The 23,168-nt window shown below is 40.2% G+C and overlaps 1 protein-coding gene across 1 annotated transcript in view; it reads left to right on the top strand.

The window, feature by feature from the left end:
* The window catches only part of LOC136879062 (uncharacterized), a 535,518-nt gene that overhangs the window by 463,838 nt on the left and 48,512 nt on the right, over positions 1-23,168 (top strand). The window contains exon 7 of the mRNA XM_067152804.2: positions 11,768-11,861. Within this exon, the coding sequence (XP_067008905.2) occupies positions 11,768-11,861 (94 nt within the window). The remainder of the gene's footprint in view (positions 1-11,767; positions 11,862-23,168) is intronic.

Here is a 23,168-nt window from a genome sequence, read left to right as displayed (position 1 = left end):
GGTTTTTCATTTGATCGATTATGTCATAACTTATTGCTTTTAATCGCGCCATTCCTGCTGACGTCATTGTAATGACCTACGTTCATTTCACTCGGGAAAACCACTAAGACAGTCTTTCTGAGGATGTAAAGAAGCAGGTGGAGAGTGTCTGCCATTATAATGAAAACTTCCCAACTTGATAGTGACTGATGATAGGCAAGTGGGCCTACCATTAAAATGAAAATTCCCTAACCCAGTCTTCATATGAGAAAAGACGTTTGGTGATTTCCCCGTCGCGTTTCTAGGGTAACGTTAAGAGCTATGCAATACAGTTAAACCTGCTTTATACGTAACTCTGTTCTACGTAATTCGTATTTGTACGTAATTTCCTTTAGGTCCCGGCAAAATATAATTTAAAAGCGTGTTAATTAAATCTTATTTATACGTAATCCGTTTATATGTAATTCGCTGTTATACGTATTAAGTGCCAGTGAAATATAACTGAGTTTTGCGTAACAGTAATGAGAATGTGCTTTTTAAAAAGAAACTACTGGATTTACGAAGTTTCCTCTTTGTCGGCGTAGGCGGAAATGGAGCGATCAGGTTTCGGTGCTGAAACAGAACAGAGTTTTGCCGAGTGACATTGTTGACCCTTACTTACTGGCGGCTTAACGACGAATCCCCTTCACTACTCCTCTACATTCGTCATTTGCCGCCAAAGATTAAGGTACATTGTAAGCAAGTGGGTGGTTTCGGTGCGGAAACAAAAGAAAATACAGTAAATTTGTTTGAATATGAGAATTTCTTTCGTGGGAACAACGGAGAATAAAATGTCCACGATGCCGGTATCTAGTGTTTACTGTTGAACAGTAGTTTTGTCATTCAGTTGCTTTTGATTAGCCATGGAGAACAGAAAAGGGAAAAGTTATACGAGAAGTGGACGCTAATCCACACAAAACAAAAACTGAAATCGCTTCAGACTTAGGCATTGCTTATACCACGCTATGTACAGTCATCAGTAAAAGAAACGCTATTTTGGATGAGTTCTTAAAACCGGGTTCAAAATCAGCAAAGCGCATCCGTCAGCAAGAAGGATGGTACGAGGATTTGGAGAAAGCACTTTTCACATAGTTCCAGCAAAAGCGGGCTGCAGCTCTACCAATTAGTGCAGACATGCTGAAAGCAAAGGCGATAGATTTAGCTAAAATGATGAGTATCACTTCTGCTTTCAAGGCTTCATCTCAGCCATAGACGCCCAAGAGAGTTTCGGTTTACTCGGTCTGCCATCTAGTGGGCCTAGAGTAAAACGGAACGTCGAAATTGACTAGCAGACAGCCAGTTGGCGTCAAATTGAAATGTCTGCACACGGTAGCTGAGGCCATACGATTATTATTATTATTATTATTATTATTATTATTATTATTATTATTATTATTATTATTATTATTATTATTATCGGGATGGTTGCAAGGATTTAAATATCGTCATGGAATTACAGGGAGAACAATTTGCCGTGACTCAATATCTGCAGACGTCACAGTGCAACACTGGAAAGAGGAGGTTCTGCCGGGTATCGTAAGCGATTATCAGCCTCCAAACATCTACAACTGTAATGAGACCGGCCTATTCTACAATCTCCTTCCTAATAAGACCTTAGCTGAAAAAGGTGACTCATGCCACGGAGAAAAGGAAAGTAAAATTCGTGTAACAGTACTTCTCGCCACCAATGCAGGTGGATCTGACAAACTTCCTCCACTTGTGATAAGAAAATCGAAGAATCCGAGGTGTTTTAACGGTGCGAAAACAAAAAAAGTTGAATCCAATGGAACAGTGGTTGAAAAATTGGACATTAAAATGAAAAAGAAACAGAAGAAGATCCTTCATCTTATGGATCGATGTGCAGTACATCCACCTCAAATCGTTCTGGAGAATGTCCTAATGGAATTTTTCCCTCCTAACTGTACCAGTGTTCTACAACCGCTTGATTTGGGCATCATTGCAAATTTCAAAGTGCATTATAGAAAAATGCTGGTTCAACATTTAATAACACTGAGTGATGCAGGAAATGAACCTCTCTCCACAAATTTGCTACAAGCCATGAACTTTATTTCGGCTGCCGGGAAGCAGGTGTCATCCTCCACAATCAGCAACTGTTCCTGCAAAACTGGTGTCTTACGAGAAGAGGCTGCCTCTAATTATGATTATGGAGACGAAGTTTTGTCTGGTAATGAGCTAACTCTACCGGTGGGTGTATAAAAAATAGAATTCGATACTTTTGTGCATTTCGATGACAATCTGGCTGTATGTGGAGAACTACCAGATGAATAGATTATTGCTGATGTATGGCAACAACGCGGCAGTGATGGACCAGCTACAAGCGATAGTGACATTGGAGATGGAGATAACGACTTGAATCTTGACACCTGAACTGAGTGAAGTGTTAAGTGCAATCGAAGTGTGTAGGTGTTACATCAGTGCGAAAAGTTGTAGTGAAAATGCTTTGAATGCATTACCAAGTTTGCTAAAGGAGGTTTATATTCTTAATGCAAGAAAAGTGAAACAAGCCGAACTATCTGATTTCAGATGTACAATATTATAGGTTAGGATCCACCTTTCAATACTCCGTAATATTTTCTGTCTTAATGTATTTATTATTTGCAAGGATTTACACATGTAGGTCTATTCCATTGGTTTTTAAGTAAATATGTGATGTATTGCGTAAGTCTGATTTCTAAGTAATTCTGAGTTACAAGTAGTTTTTTCTCTTACCCTTGATATACATATAAGTCAGGTTCAACTGTATAATACAATCTTGCTCACAAGGTGTACACTGCCTAACCTAAAATTCTGTATACGATGTAGAATTCCGTAGCAGAGCACGGGTACATCAGCTAGTATACAATATTTACATCATATGGAGCAATAAACAATTTGCTGCAATAAAATTCAGTGAAAACAGGGGTTAATACAAAACATAATTGAATCTGTGTTAACCTACGAAGAAAAGAAATGAAAACATCTAATGATGGAATTATATGATGTAATGAATTAGGAGGTTACACTTTATTTTACCTTTGTAAAGTGAAAACCGTCAATACGGAATGATTCTAATATCTTGTAATACAGGAGTTTGACAAGGAGATGGCCTTTCCCCAATTCTTTCTAACTTGTTAGACGAAGTCATCAGGGAATGGGGAAAAGAAATCACAGGTATAAACATTGGTACTCGGGGACAAAGAAGTGCCTAGCTTTTGCTGATGCTCTAGCTATCTTTACAAAGACTAGGTATGCCATACATGAGATAGCATCAAAGACAGGCCTCCAAATATTGAATAAGAAGACTCATATCATGGCTAATGGACACCAGATCTGCACTACAGACAGATTATGGAATAATCACACAGGTCCCTTCCTTCAAATATCTAGGAGAAAATATTGTACCATCCAGACTGGACAGGAAAGCTAATTTAGAAAGAGCCACTGAACTCCTGAAAGCATACAGAATAACATGGAATCACTACAATAAGACTAATGTCATGAAATGCAAAACTTCGGCATTACAAGACTGTTGTTCTTCCGGAAGCTTTGTATGCCTCAGAAACTGCATCTGTAGGAAGCCACTCTTAAATTGTTGAAATTGAAAAACAAGAACAAAAAATTCTTAGGAAAATATATGGCCCCGTTCATGTAAATCAGGGTCAGCCAACTGGCTGGCGTGTGTTGTAAGAGGGCCCATGTGACGTCGGAGAGCCCATGTGACGTATGAGCGCAGAAGGTGGGGAGACGCTGTCATAGAGTGAGATGAAGAGACAGCCTCGCTTTGTAGTAAACACGTGTAGTGCCATACATAGTGGTGGTAGTGGTATAGTACAGTACATAAGTATGGATGAACCGGGCACATCACGGTGCGACAAGCTACCTACCCCTCCGATCTTTTTATCTTCATGGGAAGATCTATATTTATTTGTTGAAAATTATAGGAATGCTACAGCTAAATGTTTAGTTTATAGAAAAGAGCTACAGGATATAAAAAGATATAATTTTCAACGCCGCTACAGTTTGTGTCACGCTGCAGATTATGATCGGTATCAAGGTGAGGAAAGGGTACATATAATTACAGAACTAAAAGGTAAATTAAATAACCCTGTCGAACATTCGATCAGTGAGTCAGCAGTTCGACTGAGTGATAAAATTTCATATTTAATTGCAAAGAAACTTAAACCGTTCAGTGATGGTGAATTCGTAAAGGAATGTTTAATTCTAGCAGGTGAGGAGTTTTGTCCAAATATCATTGAAGAGTTCGAAGCTACCAGCTTGTCCGCGCACACAGTGTCGAGAAGAATTCAAGACCTATCTGATGATGTCCACCTACAATTATTAGAACTGACAAAAAGCTTCCGGACATACTCCTTATCAATTGACGAGAGCACAGATATTTCTGACATGACCCAACTAGCCGTTTTCATATGAGAGGTTGACGAAAATCTTACAATTTGGGAGGAACTACTGGATTTAGTGCCTATGAATAATACCATGAAAGGCATCGACATTTTCAACTGCATTGTAAGTGTTGTTGAAAATGCTTCCTTGCCATGGAACAAATCAGTTTCAATAGCAACAGATGGTGCACCTTCTATGGTAGGACGCAATTCTGGAGTAGTTGGGCTCATAATACAAAAAATGAAGGCTCTATTAGCTCACACACTTGTTCCAATTCACTGTATCATACATTTAGAAAATCTATTTGCGAAAAGCATTGAACTGAACAATGTAATGACCGCAGTGGTAGGAATTACTAACCTCATAAGATCAAGGGCCTTACGTCATTGGCAATTCAAGGAATTCCTAGCAGAAAGTGACAGTGAACTTGGTGATTTGCCTTATCATTGTGCTTTTCGCTGGCTTAGTCGAGGCAAAGTACTCGATGCAGTTTTGCAACTACGACAAGATATAGCTACATTTATGGAGCAACAAAATGTGTCAGTCCCCGAACTACAAGATCGCAGGTGGATTTGTGACCTCGCATTTCTTGCAGATTTAACAGGTTATTTGAACGTTCTGAATGTTTCTCTCCAGGGAAAGGATTTAATAATTACAGAAATGTTTGATGGATGAGATCATTCAAATTAAAATTGTATATGTGGGAAGCGTCAGTTCATGAACTGAACTATTCCACATTTTTTAACATTGCTTACAGTGTTTGAATGTGCTACGGCTAAGGATATTGATAGGTATGTCAGAATCATAAAAAAACCTTTATTTGGAATTTGATTCTAGATTTAACAATTTGGAGTGTCTGGAAACTGATTTTCAATTTTTAACCACGCCATATTTAGTTGTTGCAGATAACGTTGATCCAGACCTACAATTAGAGTATTTACAGTGTGATAAAGAACTAAGAGATAAATTTGTAAATAAGAAGGATTTGTGTGACTTTTATAGACATTTTTCACAAAAAAAAGTTTCCCCGAGTGCATAGGTTTGCAGCAAGAATGTCGAGTATTTTCGGTTCTACGTATGCCTGTGAACGACTCTTTTCTATTTTAAAACCAACCAAACCAAAACAGAGAAGCCAGTTGTCAGATCACAATTTGATGTGTGCTCTTAAACTTAGTGTTTCTCTAATATTAACTCCAAATATTTGAAAAACTAGTCAACGAAAAAAGATTACAAAAATCAAGGAAACCCACGAGTGGCAACTGAGTATTGATATCGTGAGGTAAAACGTATGTTTTGAGTTTACAGATTACTCTTTGTACTGTTTTTGTTGTAAAACTGTACTGTTTATTACTATTAGCACTCTTTACAGGGCATGATATTATAAAACACAGCAATTTTTTGTTCAATATTGGTTCCGAAGATGCCCTGAAAGAAAACAAGTTTAGTTTCTATATGTAGAAATAAGGTTGCTTTATAACTCTTATGCTACTTCATAAAAAGTTACGTTACAATAAAATATGTAGAGAGAAATACTACACATACCGCATTGTACCTGCAGCCCTGGGGCCTCCCCTTACGAATGACGTTGTGTTTCCCCTCGCCCCTCTAGCCTTCACTTCTCAGTTGCAGTACTAAGTACTAGTGGTGGGGACAGAGCGGTTCCGTTCGAAGCAAGTAATGTGACGTCATTACTCGGTTAAACCGAGTACAACTTTGTAGCTACGGTTTACATTCGTAAAAAAGATTATCAATTATTATCAGTGGTACAATGCTCCGTACCATCTATTATTGGTTATTTGCACAATTTTTATAATGTAATATAAATTTAACACATAACGTAACAAACAGTGTAATTAGAACCCTGTGCTTAATATGAGGTATATCAAGTAGACATAAATAAAGAAATAAACATACAAATTAATACATAAATACAACAAATATTAATTCATATGGATAAAAGTACCGTATTCCATAATGTGATAATTGACGAAACGAAATATAGTGCTTTGAAATGTGCCTAAACTCATATAATATCAAACATTTCATTTATAACTATGTGGGAAGGAGTTAAATGAAAAATCTGTTAAGATAACATCAGTAATGGAAATAAGTAAAGTATACAAATGAACTCAATTCTCCATCTTGTGACAAGCATTAAAATCAAGACACAACACGTTGTACACAGACAGTATCGGAAGTACCGTTAGTGTTCTGTACTGCATGGGACAGGTGTTATATAGGAGGAATTTTATTCGAAATATCAGAGTTTCCTCTCGTTTTGCAGAAAGCAACAATCTTCAGTCTGAAATAATTTGTCTAGTACATGAAAACACTTCCTATGCGGGCACAGATGTAGCAGGTACGCTAAGGTAAGCAAGAGCAAGTTCACTTAAAGGTCAGTGAATATTGAAATTTCACGACCGCATTGTAATCAAAATCGACTTTCAACCTATTAGGTGTGATACGTACATTCAGAACGTATTGAAGAGATGTTAAGTACAGAAAAAAATGGCCAACCGGACACCAGTGGGATCCGAACCCACAACCTCCCTAGTTCGCGTTGGTAGCTCTACCAATTGAGCTATGGTGGCCTAGTATTATTTTGTTCTGTTGGAATGGATCTAAGATACAGGTCTGGCCTCCACGAACCTGCTACGCAGGCGCAGCAGGGGGAGAGGTGATACTCCCACGTGGCGCGTCCCAGGTGGCGGATAGTGGGGTCCTAACCGGCTTGCCGGCAGACTTGAGGGAAATAAAATACCTCTCGCGGACCAAACACACTACCCCCTGCGGGTGGGGGAAGCACATGTAGAATACACCCGCGGTATCCCCTGCCTGTCGTAAGAGGCGACTACAAGGGGCGACCAAGGGATGGTTGAATTAGAACCATGAAACTACTCTTGATTCGTACCATCATGCAGGGAACACCATGGGTTGCATGTACTTGCGAGTAGTATCACTAAATTGGTACGGAATAGGTTTGTGATTAGTTGCAGTAAAAAGCCTGGCCTGGTGGATTCCAGTACCCGTGCGTTGTACCCATGTGGGCAACACCGCGAGTCTGGGCGTAGCCTGTGAGTTGTACTGCTATATGAGCGGCACCGTGGTTTAGCGTTGCCTGTGATTGGTACCCACTATGTGAGGAACACCACGGGAATACCGGCGCCCGTGACTAGTACACCTAGGTGGGGAACCTTACCGGTTTGCGTTGGCTATGAGTGGCGCCATTGTGTGAGAAACACCATAGGTCTGCGTTCCCTGTATGAATTGCAATACTTGTGAGTAGTACCATCTTGTGTGGACCACCGTGAGTCTTCGCTACTTTTGATCAGTACCCCAAAATGACAAATACCATGGTTCTACTTTACTCGCGACATGTACCATTCTGTGGGGCCTTAGACGTGAATTTAGCACCCCTTCAGACATCAAGCATCATTGTGCTTTATAAATGGTCCGTCCCTTGGTCAGTAATACTCTAACTACCTTCTTTTTGAGTCTGATCCACTGTTTTGTTTGTTTGTTTGTTTGTTTGTTTGTTTGTTTGTTTTTTGTCTTTTTGTAGGGTTCATGTCCATCCATTCATTCTTTGAATTTTTTTGTTATTTCATTTCGTACCATTAGGGGCCGATGACCTCGATGTTAGGCCCCTTTAAACAACAAGCATCATCAACAGGTCTGGCTCTGTCCTCTGCAACCCTCAGTGACTGCATGTCTTCACATACAAAAGTAGCCAAACTCCTATGCAACTTTTTTTTTACTGCACTGTCTCATCCACATGTGGGAATGGAATTACTTTTACGATGTGCAACTGTATTTGTACCACGTCCTTACGATGCTCTCGTTGTATGCGATTCCATCAATTTGACGTTCCTCCACCTGTACAATAGATTTGATTGCAAATTTTACAAGTAGCGGATTTTCTACCTGGACTGCTAATAAAATACTGCCATGCTTAGGAGGACTAACATGGCATTATTGCTTCTTTCTTATTACAAATATCGGGAGAAAATATAGCGCAACAACTTTAAACAAATATGTATGTAGTATAAGGAAACGAAAAAAGAACAGACGTCTCAGTCTAGAGTCTGAACAACAGCACGGTGGTGTTGCGATTGTAGCCTGGCTGGAAGGTTTACTGAAGCACCCTCAGCGCTATACGGAGTATTAGAGTTGAATCGGTGCTCCGCTGTGACGTCACGTAAACCTGAAGAACCGAGTTAGGCTGCTATTAGCCGTGGGCAACTAGTGGCGCAACTAGTTGCTCTGGCGAGTCATGGACCATTGGATCAAATGGAGCCTATTAGCCGCGGGCGACTAGTGGCGCAACTGAGCAACTAGTTGCCGGCCGTCATCTGAGCCGGCAACTGCTCTGGCAACTTTTAGTTGCTCGAATGCGTGACGGGGCATTGCAGTAAATGTAGCCTATTAGCCATGGGTGACTAGTGGTGCAACTAGTCGCCTGATGTACCTCCCGGCGCATACGGAAACGTCACTCAAGTTCGTGTTCTCACACCAGCTTGAAGTAATGCGGAAGATGGAACGCAATTTAGTCAGCTATCCACCTAACCATGATCTTTCTTCATTACCTTGATAGTTTATTTATTGAACATGGAGACATCAAATAAACTACAACAGCAAATGAACGAGATGGCAACATTATTTGAAAGTCAAATGAATACTGAAGACCATTTTTGAGGTAGAATGAAAACCGGTCACTTGGCATTCCAGAACTGATGCTTACATTGACAAAATAGAAACACTGAATTCTTGGAACTGCATTTTAAAGAACTTTATTTCAGAATTCGAAGGAAAACCCATAGGCGAGAAGAATACTCTAAGTATTATATTTTTTTTTTTTTTTTGCTAGTGGCTTTACGTCGCATCGACACAGATAGGTCTTACGGCGACGGGATAGGACAGGGCTAGGGGCTGGAAGGAAGTGGCCGTGGCCTTAATTAAGGTACAGCCCCAGCATTTGCCTGGTGTTAAAATGGGAAACCACAGAAAATCATCTACAGGGCTGCCGACAGTGGGATTCGAACCCACTATCTCCCGGATGCAATCTCACAACTGCGCGCTCCTAACTGCACACCCAACTCGCCCGGTATGTGAGTATTATAAATTGTTCACTACTCTTATATGGAAATATGTAATACCCATAAAAATTCTATTGTTTATATTTACAAGTACCATTGATCCATTATATGGCTATATTAGTGCATTACAGCTCAGCTGGGAAACGCTTGTTTAGTCCCGTGTCGTTTCCCATTATTTCATCTTTTATGAAGCCGAGCAATTCGTAAAATGACTTTGACATGCGCAGGTAATTGAAAAATTTACTGTCATCCTCATTTAGATCGTCAAACAATGTATAATATAATCCTCTAGTTAGTCGAGAAACAAATATAGAATGTTTCCGCATTTTCCTGACCCTTCGGTTTGTCCTTTTTAATAGAAGAGCAAGAAGAAGTAGTTCTTCGTAGGACGCCATTCTCTCAACTGACTATTCCCCGGTATGAACCGAGCAAGTATTCATAAGTTGCACCACTGATCGCCCGGTACTTAAATCCTCTGGCAACTTGTGGTAGTTGCGCCACTAGTCGCCCACGGCTAATAGCGGCCTTACTCTACAGTTCTGCTCGCTCCGTCCCCACCACTAGTAAGTACTTCGTTTCGCTGCCCAAGCAGAGTGTGTGACGTGTTGTTACCTGATATCACAGGCACACGCAGTTGGCTGACCCTGATGTAAATGGTATATGGATTTAAAAAAATTGTAGATTTGTACAAAGCAATCGAGAAGTTCACCAATACCGTACGCAGGAGACGAATGAAAGTCTATGGCCATATCTAGAATGGACAACACTAGATATGCAAAAAAAAAAAAAAAAAAAAAAAAAAACCTGCTTGCTATAATTAAGACAAAGAAGGTCAAAATCAGCTGGTTAGAGGAAATAAAGCAGGACTTGAAAGAAATGAACATCTCAGAATTTCCACTCGTAGTACACCCTCAGACCACAGAAAACGGATTATGGAACGCTGTTCTTCCTTGATGCAAACAGAGTGTGGTGCAGCCATCTTTACATTGCAGCAGCGCAAGCTGTACTGATCTGATAATGCTGAAATCTACCACATACGCAGGCAACAGTGAGCACACAATGCCATAGAGCCAACCTAAAGACAATTAGAGCAATATTACAGATACTTATTGACTTGCCTACGCATAATTATGTACTCTAGATGGCTTTGAATTCCATATAGAGAGCAGAATGCAAGAAAGTTTGCTTCTCTCTCTAGAGGCTAAAAATAATATTTCTCAGCTCCTACTGAAAAAGAAAAACAAAGGACGGGGAAATTTTATCTCTCTACTATTGGTAAGTTTCATCCAAAAGAGGATTAGCTGTTTTAGCAGTAACTTGATGTTTAGGAATCCTGTGATAATATCCCAAGAAAGATTATGTAAAGCACCTAAATGAAAGACAATTTTTAAAAATACTCGCAATGTAAGTGCGTACTTGGCTAGTGGTTTAACATTGCACTAACACGTCCCAAAGAAAGATGGAAAAAAGTTACGATTGGGAAGGTAGCAGCCGTGGCCTGAATTAAGGTACAGCATGGTGTGAAAATGGGAAACGATGGAAAGCCATCTTCAGAGCTGTCGATAATAGGGTTTGAACCCAGTATCTTCCGAATGTAAACTCACAGCAGTGCAACCCTAGCCACATAGCTAACTTCTCAGTAGGACATAGAATGTTTGAGTAGTGTTCCGTCTAACGTTTGGAACTTTCAGTATTTAGAGGTAGGGGACTGAGAAAGGCTGAACATCACATTCATGTCAGTTCACTTTATCTGGATCAAACTGTGAGATATGGTAGGTGTTGGAGGTGGTCCGAGTTAAATATGTGCAAGACAACAAAGATTGAATTGAATTTGGTGTTCTAGGAGAAAGTAGTGTGCTAAAATATTGTTAACTTCTGAAATCAATTGATGTACTTTCTATGAAGTGACTTGCAGTGATGAGATTGGAACTGAATGAAGAGGTTGTTATTTATTATGATTATTATTATTATTATTATTATTATTATTATTATTATTATTATTATTATTATCATCATGCCCTAAAGGTAAGGTTAGGGTGTGTTCTGCCCGAAGGCAGGTCCGAACCTCCGCAGAGGTGTGCCTGAGCCGGAGTTTACGTACGGTAGGGTGGCCAGTTCCTTTCCGCTCCTCCATTCCCTTACCCCCACCAACAGCATGTGGTAACCCATCCAAATCATGACCACGCCCAATGTTGCTTAACTTCGGAGATCTCACAGGATCTGGTGTTTCTTATAAATTGTATTTGTTCCAGTATTATGAAGCAGTTGGTGGTAACCAGGAGCAACACTTGGTTCATTGCTCGAAACATCGAGACAAGTTTCCTGTGAAACCTCTAACTCCTCCAGGTAAGTACACAGCGCAGGGTCTTCTACTGCAATCTTGGAATTCTACTTAACACAGTGTCGTGCTTCCTCAGAATGAAGGTTGGTATTAGATTTCATATCTTCATTGACTGTGTCAATCCAGCAGTGTTTTGGTCGACCACTTCCCTTCAAGGCGATGAGTGGCATCGATAACGGTGGTCTCTTATCTTCATATCATAGGTTATGAATTTCATTATGGTCCGTATTAACAGTTGATAACTATCAAAGGGTAGAGAGAAGGGTCCACTTATTCATTAACTTAGATTGAATAGTATTGATAGTCTCTTACATTGTCGGTGATCTGCTGCCGTACAGGGTCGAGTAGGGAGATGCCATGCACATCTCCATTACATGGGGGCTGGCCAGGATTCCGTTCCATACAGTGCTACTAGCCAGACCAGTGCTTGTACTTCACCATCAATATCACTGTTATATTATCGAATGGCCTGACGTACGGTACCAGAGTTTCTTGCTGTTTACCATGATGATAAACTGGACTACTTTAGTGATGTAATAACAGGCCTGCACTTCTTGTTGGTGGTAGCTGTCAGCATAGACCAAAGCATTGTATTTTAGGTCTCATATATGGTGTCCATGATCAAGATAAAGCTAAATCTTCGTGTACTCCTACACTTATGTACAGCAAGAATTTTATAAGATTTTTTAAAATATGGTTCATGCTGTGGGTAGTCACGTCCTAGTTCATGAACCATGGGCAACAGCTGAGTGGCCTAGTAAGTGGTCCTGAGAGTCGGGATACCAGTTGCTATGGAATGGGAGTGGGCATCTCGGACATATTCTGAGTCATGGTCCTCCTTTTGCTCAAGCAGCTAGGACTATACAATCCAGCGGTGGTCCCTAACCTGTTAGAGGAGCGATCCTCACTTGGATTATGTGTAAGTACGGTAGCATCCTGCTTCATGAATTTACCAAGCTCAGAAAATTTTAAGAAAGCCTCAGACATATGGGAGTGGTAACAGAGTCCCACCCCATTTGACAGGCGTGGGACTCCTTGGAAACAACTCGGCGAATGGAGTGGAATTCGATGGAGAGCTATCAATATTAATATGGCTTGTGGAAGAAAGAAAGTAGAAATGGCTGAGTCAGCAAAGAGGATGCACCTGGATGTACTAGGAGTAGGTGATATTCGGGTGAGGGGAGATAATGAGGAAGAGATAGGAGATAATAAAGTGTTCTTGGTGGGTGTTAAAAAAGGAAGGGCAGAGTCTGGGGTAGGGCTGTTTATCAGGAATACTATTGCATACAACATAGTTTTTATTAGGCACGTAAATGAGCGAATGATGTGGCTAGGTTTGGCAGTTGGAAGAATTATAACAAGAATTGTCTCAGTGTATTCACCATGTGAGGGTGCAGATGAGGATGAAGTTAACAAGTTTTATGAAGCATTGAGTGACATATGGTCAGGGTCAACAGCAAGGATAGGATAGTGCTAATGGGTGATTTCAATGCGAGAGTTGGAAATAGAACTGAAGGATATGAAAGGGTGATTTGGTAAAGGTGGGGCAGATATGGAAGCCAATATGAATGGGAAGCGTTTGTTCGACTTCTGTGCTAGTATGGGTTTAGCATTTACGAATACATTCTTCAAGCGTAAGGCTATTCACGGCTACACATGGGAGGCTAGGGGCACCAGATCCATAATAGACTGTATCTGAACCGACTTCGAATCTGTTAGGAATATACAGGTTTTCCGAGGAGTTTTCGATGATACAGACCACTATGCGATCTGTAGCAAACTAAGTATCTCTAGGCCTACAATAGAGAAAGTGAAATCTGTTTGCAAATGAATAAGGAAAGAAAATCTCCAAGACGAGGAAATTAGATAGAAGTACATAAACAGGATTAGTGAGAAGTTCCAAACATTGGACAGTAAACACGTTCAGGATATAGAAAGAGAATGGGTGGCATACAGGGATGCTGAAGTAGAAACAGAGCGAAAGAATTACTAGTTAGTTGAATCCAAAAAGAAGTCTTGGGAAGATTTTTGTAATAACCTGGAAAGGCTAGTTCAGGCAGCAGGGAAATCTTTCTGGAATGTAATAAAGAATCTTAAGAGGGGCGGGGGGGGAAGAAATGAACAGTATTTATGGTAATTCAAGTGAATTCATAGATTCCAGGAAATCACTGGACAGGTGGAGGGAATATTTTGAAAATTTTCTCAACGTAAAAGGAAATCTTCCTGGTGGTCTCGTGAACAACTGAGCTCGTGGAGAGGAGGATAATGATATTGGTGAAATTACCCTTGAGGAAGTGGAATAGGTGGTAAATAAACTCATTGTCATAAAGCAGCAGGAATAGATGAAATTAGACCTGAAATGGTGAAGTATAGTGGGAAGCCAGGAATGAAATTGCTTTATAGAGTAATAAAATTTCCATGTAGTGTTGGTAAGGTACCTTCAGATTGGACCGAAAAATTTGCAACAACTATCGAGGTATCTCATTGATTAGTATACCAGGCAAAGTATTCACTGGTATCTTGGGAGGGTGCGATCAGTGGTTGAGAGAAAGTTGGATGTGTGGTTTCAGACCACAGAGGGGCTGTCAGGAAGATTTTCAGTATGCACCAGTTGATTGAAAAATGGTAGCAGAGGAATAGACAGTTGTTTGTTTCGTAGATCTACAATAGAGAAAGCGTACAACAGGGTACTTGGGGAAAATATGTTCGCCATACTCGGGGGACTGTGGGATTAAGGGTAGATTATTAAAATCAGTCAAAGGCATTTATGTTGACAATTAGGCTGCAGTGAGAATAGAAGGTAGAATGAGTTCTTGGTTCCGGGTACTTACAGGGGTTAGACAAGGGTGTAATCTTTCACTTTCCATGAACCTACTACGCTGGCGTAGCAGGGGGAGAGGTGATACGGCCACGTGGCGGTTAGGGAGGTCCTAACCGGCTTGCCGGCAGACTTGAGCGAAATAAGATAGCTCTCGCGGACTAAACACACAACTCCCTGTGGGTGGGGGACGCAGATAAAGAATACACCCGCGGTATTCCCTGCCTGTCGTAAGAGGCAACATAAAAGGAGCGACCGAGGGATTTTGACATTAGAACAAATAAACTACTTGTGCTTAGTACCATTATGTGAGGACCACTATGAGTCAACGTTACTTGCAGCTAGTACAAGCATGGATCTACTTTACCAGTGAGTAGTGCATTTATGTGAGAAACACCACGGTTCTGTGGTTAGTAGGGTCTACGATCGTGTGTATTACACCGAAGCAGGGGAGCGGGCATTCGGTTGCGCGAATAATGTCCGTGTGCCGTAACGCTGTGCTGTAATGTGTCGGTTCCCGTTGGGTTCAGAATAGATCTGCGCTACCTGTGAGTAGTACCACTTTACGAGAAACACCGTGGGTGTACGTTGCCTGTGACTAGTGCCATTATGCGAGAAGAAAAAAACGGGTTTGGCTGGCGCCTGTGGGAAGTATCACAATGTGCGGAAACCACTGGTTTGCGTTACCTGAGAGTAGTTCCATTATGTAACTAATACCATCAGTTTGTATTAGCTGTGGTTGTTACCATAATGTGTCATACACCGTGGGTCTACATTGCCTATGATTAGTAGCACTATGTGAGCAACACCATGAGTATACGTTGTCTGTGATTAGTTCCACTTAGTGAGGGACACCACGGGAATGCCGGTGCCCGTGATTAGTCCCACAATGTGCGGAGCACCATGGGTCTGCATTGCCTGTGAGTAGTACCCTTATGTGCAAAACACCATGGGTTTGTGTTAGCTGCGAGTGATGCCATTGTGTGCGACATACGGTAGGTCTACATTTCCTGTGATTAGACCACCATTATAGAAACACCATGAGTCGACGTTACCTGTTATTAGTACCATTATAGGAGGAACACCATGGTTCTACCTCCCAGTGATTAATACCATTATGAGTTTCTGGCGACCTGGATTTTGGACCCCTTTATGTAATAATGCATCATCTGAGCAATTCAGGCTTTGTGAATTGTATTCACTGATTGTTTTGGTTTTACTATCATGTTTTCATCATCATTCATTTTAGATTCTAGTCAGTGAATAAATTTTGAAGTTTTAATTTTCGTTTCGTTCACCTCTTACCATTAGAGGCTGATGACCTAGATGTTAGGCCCCTTTAAAAAACAAACATCAACATCATCAACAATCTTTCACCTTTGTTGTTTGTAGTTTACATAGATCATCTGCTGAAAGGTATCAAGTGACAGGGAGGGATACAGTAAGGTGGAAATGTAGTAAACAGTCTGGCCTATGCTGACGACTTTGTCTTAATGGCAGATTGTGCCGAAAGCCTGCAGTCTAATATCTTGGAACTTGAAAAGAGGTGCAACGAGTATGGTATGAAAATTACTCTTTCGAAGACTAAATTGATGTCAGTAGGTAAGAAATCCAAGAGAATTAAATGTCAGATTGGTGATACAAAGCCGGAACAGGTAGATAATTTCAAGTATGTTCTCCCAGGATGGGGGTCGAAGGGTCCTGTGGGTTCACTTCTTGCTAGTGGAAGTGTACTAATAAAACACAGGAAATGCCATTGCTACCAAGTCTGATACATGCACGTCCACGCCGTGGGCCCTGGGCAATGGGTACACTGCGTGTACACGGCTAAGTCATATAAGGGTGAAAAAGTGAGTTACCAACGCTTCAAAATGGGGACCCACCAACTAAGGGAGACAACCCCGAAAGAAAACATTGGCCCTCCAGGATTGCTGGGGGTTGGCATTGGGCTGACAACCCAATCTGTTAAAAAAATTCTAGTTACAAAATCTGAAGAAGAAATAGCCGGCCTGATATGTTACGACGAGCTCGCAAACGTGTAAAGGACTTGAGAATTGGTTCGTGGAATGTTATAACTCTTTACCAAGCTGGAAACCTAAGAAAGTTGCTCGATCAGCTGGATGAGTGTCAGTTTGATATTACTTCTATTAAAGAAGTGAGATGGATTGGTGAAGGAGTTATACAGATAAAGAATCACATGGTATTCTATAGTTGCCACTTGAAGGATCATATTATGCTTGATACTGGTTTTATTGTCAATAAACAGATAAAGCATCTTATCGTGGATTTTCGGGCAAAATCACATAGATTGTGCAGACTTTGAAATAGAGGGAAGTTCTTCAATTACAGTCTTATCCGTGCACATGCTCCATGTGAAAAGAAGAGTGACGAAGATAAAGATTCATTTTATGATGCATTAGTGCCCAAGAGCCGACTGTAAAGTAAGCTTTGGGGATTTGAATGCGAAGAAAGGGAAAGGAAGACTAATACAGAGCTTGTATTGGAAAATACAGCTTGCATGATATTTCTAATAATGGAGTCAGGCTTATACATTTTGCATCCTCGAGAAATATGGTAGTGGGAAGTATAAATTTTAATCACAAGGACATGCATAAAATGACATCTAAGTCTCCAGATGGAAGTACTTTCAACCAAATTGACCACCTCCTAATAGATGCAAGACACTTCTCTTACTTGATATATGTTAGAAATTATATGGGGGCCAATATTGACTCTGACCACTGAACCCTACCTGTGGCATGTTCACATAGGTGACATTTCTCTATGCAAATGGCTTCTATCAGCCTCATTTCCCAATAACTTATGTATCTCTAGTAATGTCCATCCAGTAGAGGGCAGCACCCTCAGTCGCAAAACAGGGAGATCGTTCCTTTTACGAGAGCTGTAACGTTTTTGTCTTTGAAGCTCATTTTGTCGTTGTGTATGTGGCAGATAACAACAATGGGAGCCATGATGATCGAGGTGGCGTTTTTGTGTCATAAATATTCATTTAACGTCTTCACGCTTTGGACGTACATGCATTTTTCTTTTAATTTAAACTATTGATAATTACATGTATGTTGGTTTGTTTTAAATCTTTGGTTTTGTGATGATTCATTGCTTACTTTCACAGTTGGTTGACATACATCTTTTCTACTCCGTTATATGATATGTGTGGGTGTGTCTGTTTGTGATCTTGTGATGTTGGCAAATGGGTCTCTGCATGGCTACGTTTTGGTGTACTGCGTGCTTTTATACTTCGTCATCCCAATAATAAGCCCTTCGTCTTGACTCGAAGCTACATTCAGTTCGCACGAGGCGCACAATACTAAATAAAGTATTCAACCACCCCGGCCGTAAAAAAATTAATTGCACGGTGCACGCTGATACTTGAAATATGCGAGACCTGTTGGTGATGACCGTGTGGGTCGTAATTTATGAATCGTATTAGACTTAGCTGAACGGCCGTTCGCATTTTTATTTCCCGATACCCTTGTGTGTGTGTGTGTGTGTGTGTGTGTGTGTGTGTGTGTGTACGTGTTAATGAGTGAGAGAAGAGAAAAGGTGATATGTCTGTCGACCTGATGTATTACTTTGTTTATATCTGTGCCCTATTTTGTTCTCGGTACAGATTTGTTTCTTTATTTTTCATCCCGTGGAGTGTGGTCGCCCGAGTGGCCGCCATGTTTGCTGCGTGTATTCTGTTTTGGGCATCCCTGTAGTATTCTTTGATCTATCATCTTTGAATTGGTCCAGGGATGTTTATCTCAGTCTCGTACCGATATCTCCATTCTTTTTATCTGCCTTTTGTTCTCCGTGCTGGGCGGATTGTTGATGAGCTATTGAGATTGTTGATTGCATAATGGTGTAAGTAAAGACGTGGTATGAATGGAAAAGCTTCTCGTAAAAGGGGAGACGTAAATTGAGATGTGAGAATGGTAATTACGCTGCCCTATGCTGTAATGAAGGTGTTCTTGGAAGGCGCTGAGCTTGTTAATATGTGTGATTGAGTATTGAAATAAGTGTAATCTTGCACTCACGCCTTGATATGGAGATATTCATTTCTGAAAGGTACGTTCTTGTTCATAACCGTTATATTCTTTTCACTTTCAATTATGGGTTCTTTTCTTGTATAATATTTGATTTCAATCTTATTAATAAACCCTAATTTTTATTCATTCTGTTTTTCATTGCTGGTAGTTGTAGTTTTTACCCCTTGTTCACCGACAACGAGGGTCATTTCCAGCTCAGGGCTATGTCTCGGCCATTCCTAGCCGGGGTCCACGCCTCAATTATTCCCGATGTATGTGTCAATTTCGGTGTAATATCATCGTATTGATTTTTTGGGGGATAGTATAGGGGGTGGTTTGGCACATGGATCCAATGCAAGAAAATTAAACAGCGCTCAACTGAGGGAGCCCGAAACTGGTTTGAGATATATGCTAACTTGCTTAATGAGGCCCTGATCGATATGCCTAATAGTGAGAGTATTGATGAAATCTGGAAGAATCTTAAAGATGCGCCATTCAAAACTACAAATGAAGTTTTGGGAAGGGAAAGTTTGGCACAATTGGTTTGATGAAGAGTGTGCACGAGCAACAACCTTGAAACATGAAGCATACAAGAGAATACAACAGAGGAACCACACCCGAAAAGGAGTGGAAGTGTATAGAACTTCCAGAAGAGAAAAAAAAAGAGACAGTATGAGAGGAAAGAATTGGAAGATATGGAACGGTTGAAAGGGAAGAATGCTGTGAGAGTTTTCTACCAGAAGATAAATAAAAGTCTCAAGGATTTCCAGCCTAGAACAAATTTGTGTAGAGATAAAGATGGCATAATATTAGGCAGTGAAGAAGCAATACTAGAAAGATGGGCCCAGTATTTTGATGCACTTTTGAATGAAAGTCCAGCTGATAATCAAGAAACAGTACTTCCCGTAAATACAAGAAAATCAGAAATAGAAGTACTCATACCTCCTACTGAGGAAAATGAGCTTGCCATTAATAAATTAAAGAATAACGAATCGCAGGAATGGATTTAATACAATCAGCGCTTGTAAAAAAATGCTGGAAAAATAACACTTTCGCAAACTAGTGGCCAAGATATGGGTAGCTGAATCAATCCCTGATGAATGGAATGTAGGTCTACTATTGATCAGATCTTCAAAATCTGCCAGATACTTGAAGAATGTGAAAAATTTGGAATTGATACTACACATCTCTTCCTTGACTTCAGGTCAGCCTATACAGCATTGATAATAGAAGTAATCTATGTAGCAGTGGAAGAGTTTGAGATACGTAGGAAATTGGTCGGCCTTGTGAAAGCTACTATGGAAAATACTCGGAATCAAATTAAGATCCAAAATATGTTATCAATTGCTGTTACAACCAAGAACAGAGTTAGTCAAGGAGATTCATTATCATGCGTTTTATTCAATATCGCTTTGGAGAAAGTTGTTAGAGATGAGAGTATAAACACAAGGGGAACCATCTTATATAAATCAGTTCAAATTTTGGCATATGCAGATGATATTGATTTAATCGCAAGAACACGAAGATTACAGCTTGTATTATAATGTTGGGTCCACCTTATTCAATTCATAAATTTTTTTGCGTAGATGTAACTACAACATATATTTTTCAATCAGTACTAGTTTTGACGCCCCACTGCGTCATCATCAACTGATAGAAGTTTGTAAAAAATTGACAGTCATATAAGTTTATCAACTTCAAATTCATCACAACTTAAAACCATATCAACAACATGAAACTGTGGTAAAAAAATATACTGTCTCTAAGTTCATATTTTCAACAAGTCAAAGACTTGCGAATCTTATGCCACAAACTGATAAAAACATATGCAAACCGTTTACTCACTTATGATATACATACATACATACATACATACATACATACATACATACATACATACATACATACATTATCATTATAGACTGTTATGTCTTTCAGCGTTCAGTGTGCAAGCCTCTGTGAATTTACTAAACGTTGCCACAATCCTCGATTTGCAACTAGTCGTGCCTTCATTTAGTTCTATACCACTTATCTTTAAATCGTTAGAAACCGAGTCTAACCATCGTCGTCTTGGTCTACCTCTACTTCTCTTACCCTCCATAACAGAGTCCATTATTCTCCTAGGTAACCTATCCTACTCCATTCGCCTCATATGACCCCATCACCGAAGCCATTTTATGCGCACAGCTTCATCCATCGAGTTCATTCCTAAATTAGCCTTTATCTCCTCATTCTGAGTACCCTCATACCATTGTTCCCACCTGTTTGTACCAGCAATCATTCTTGCTACTTTCATGTCTGTTACTTCTAACTTATGAATAAGATATCCTGAGTCCACCCAGCTTTCGCTTCCGTAAAGCAAAGTTGGCCTGTAGCACATAGCTCCAACAGTTTTGATCCATACCCATTCCTTTCTTTATCTGCACTTCGCCTTATTACTCTCATCGTCATCTTGTCTTCTTTACTGTAAACAGGGCATAAATCTATTCTGGCATTCCAGTCCCCGAATAACAACAATACATCTTCATCAAATTTCCCTCTTATGGTACTCAGTTCTATAACTAATTCCTCATAGAAATTTTCGTTCGCGTGGGCAGAGTTTTGTGGGTGGCAATAAGCAAAGGCCAAACATAACTTCCTTTCTCTCTCCCTACTAAACCTGACCCAAATTACTTCTTCCATCTGGTTGTCAATCACTTCTACTAGCTCACTAATCTCTTTTATCAATAGCGCCATTCCTCTCGGAACTCTCCCTTTCCGCTCTTTTTTCTCCTAGATTTATACTTTACCTCGTACCCTTTCCATTTTATCTCTTTCCCAAATTCAAGCCAGGACTCTAGTAGCGCCACAATGTCAAAGCTTTCTATCGTTTTAATAACTGCCTCATTATCTAATTTATTTAGTAGCCCTTCAGTATTTATAAATCCTATCTTCCAGTCTAGCTATGACTTCCCTTCTGTCCCTCCCGGTTATCTCCCTTATTTTTGCTTCTTGTTATTATGGCCCTTTCCTCATCTATTCCCAATCCATCTTTCTTTTGCTCTTTCAGACTGCTTACTACATTTCCACCTAACTGAATCCCTCCCTGCCATTTTATATCTTTCAGCAGATGATCCATGTAAACTACGAACAGCAAAGGTGAAAGATTGCAGCCTTGTCTAACCCCTGTAAGTACCCTGAACAAAGTACTCATTCTACCATCAGTTCTCGCTGAAGCCCTGTTGCCATCATAAATGCCTTTTAATTGATTTTAATAATCTACCTTTAATTCCATAGTCCCCTAATATAGCGAACATCTTTTCCCTCGGTACCCGCTCATGTGCTTTCTCTAGATCTACGAAACATAAACCCAACTGTCTATTCCTCTCATAGCATTTTTCAGTTACCTTGATGCATACTGAAAATCTGATCCTGGCAGCTTCTCCATGGTCTGAAACCACACTGGTTTTCATCTAACTTCCTCTCAACGACTGATCGCACCCGCCTTTCCAAGATTCCAGTGAAGACTTTGCCTGGTATACTACTCGATGAGATACTTCGATAGTTGTTGCAATCCTTCCTCTTCCCTTGTTTATAGATAGGTGCAATTACTGCTTTTGTCCAATCTGAAGGTACCTTACCAACACTCCATGCTAATTTTACTACTATATGAAGCCATTTCATCCCTGCCTTCCCACTATACTTCACCATTTCAGATCTAATTTCATCTATTCCTGCTACTTTATGACAATGGAGTTTATTTACCATCCTTTCCACTTCCTCAAGTTTAATTTCACCAACATCATTTTCCTCCTTCCCAAGAGCTGTTCGCAACACCACCAGGATGATTTCCTTTTACATTGAGAAGATGTTCAAAATATTCCCTCCACCTCTCAAGAGATTCCCAGGGATCTATTATGAGTTTACCTGAATTACTGAAAACCCTGATCATTTCAATATTTATTACTGTCCAGAAAGATTTCCCCGCTGCTTGAACTAGCCTTTTCCGGTTATGACCAAAATCTTCCCATGACTTCTTTTTGGATTCAACAACTATTTGTTTTGCTCTCTTTCATCTACGTACAAATCCCTGTCTGCCTCGGCCCTTGTTTGGAGCCTTTTCTGATAAGCCTTCTTTTTACGTTTACAAGCTGCTCTGACTTCATCATTCCACTAAGATGTTTGCTTTTTCCCATCTTTACACACAGTTGTTCGTAGGCATTCCCTTGCTGTTTCTACTACAGCATCCCTGTATGCCACCCATTCACTTTCTATATCCTGAACCTGCTTACTGTCCACTGTTTGAAATTTCTCACTAATCATATCCATGTACTTCTAATTTCCTCGTCCTAGAGATACTTGGTTCACTACAGATCAGATAGTGGTCTGTATCATCAAAAAATCCCCGGAAAACTCGTACATTCCTAACAGATTTCCTAAACTTGAAGTCGGTTAAGATATAGATATAGATCTGGTACCTCTAG

Source organism: Anabrus simplex, chromosome 8 (assembly GCF_040414725.1).
Source record: "Anabrus simplex isolate iqAnaSimp1 chromosome 8, ASM4041472v1, whole genome shotgun sequence".
Taxonomy (NCBI): domain Eukaryota; kingdom Metazoa; phylum Arthropoda; class Insecta; order Orthoptera; family Tettigoniidae; genus Anabrus; species Anabrus simplex.
This window is presented reverse-complemented; position numbering and strand designations above follow the sequence as displayed.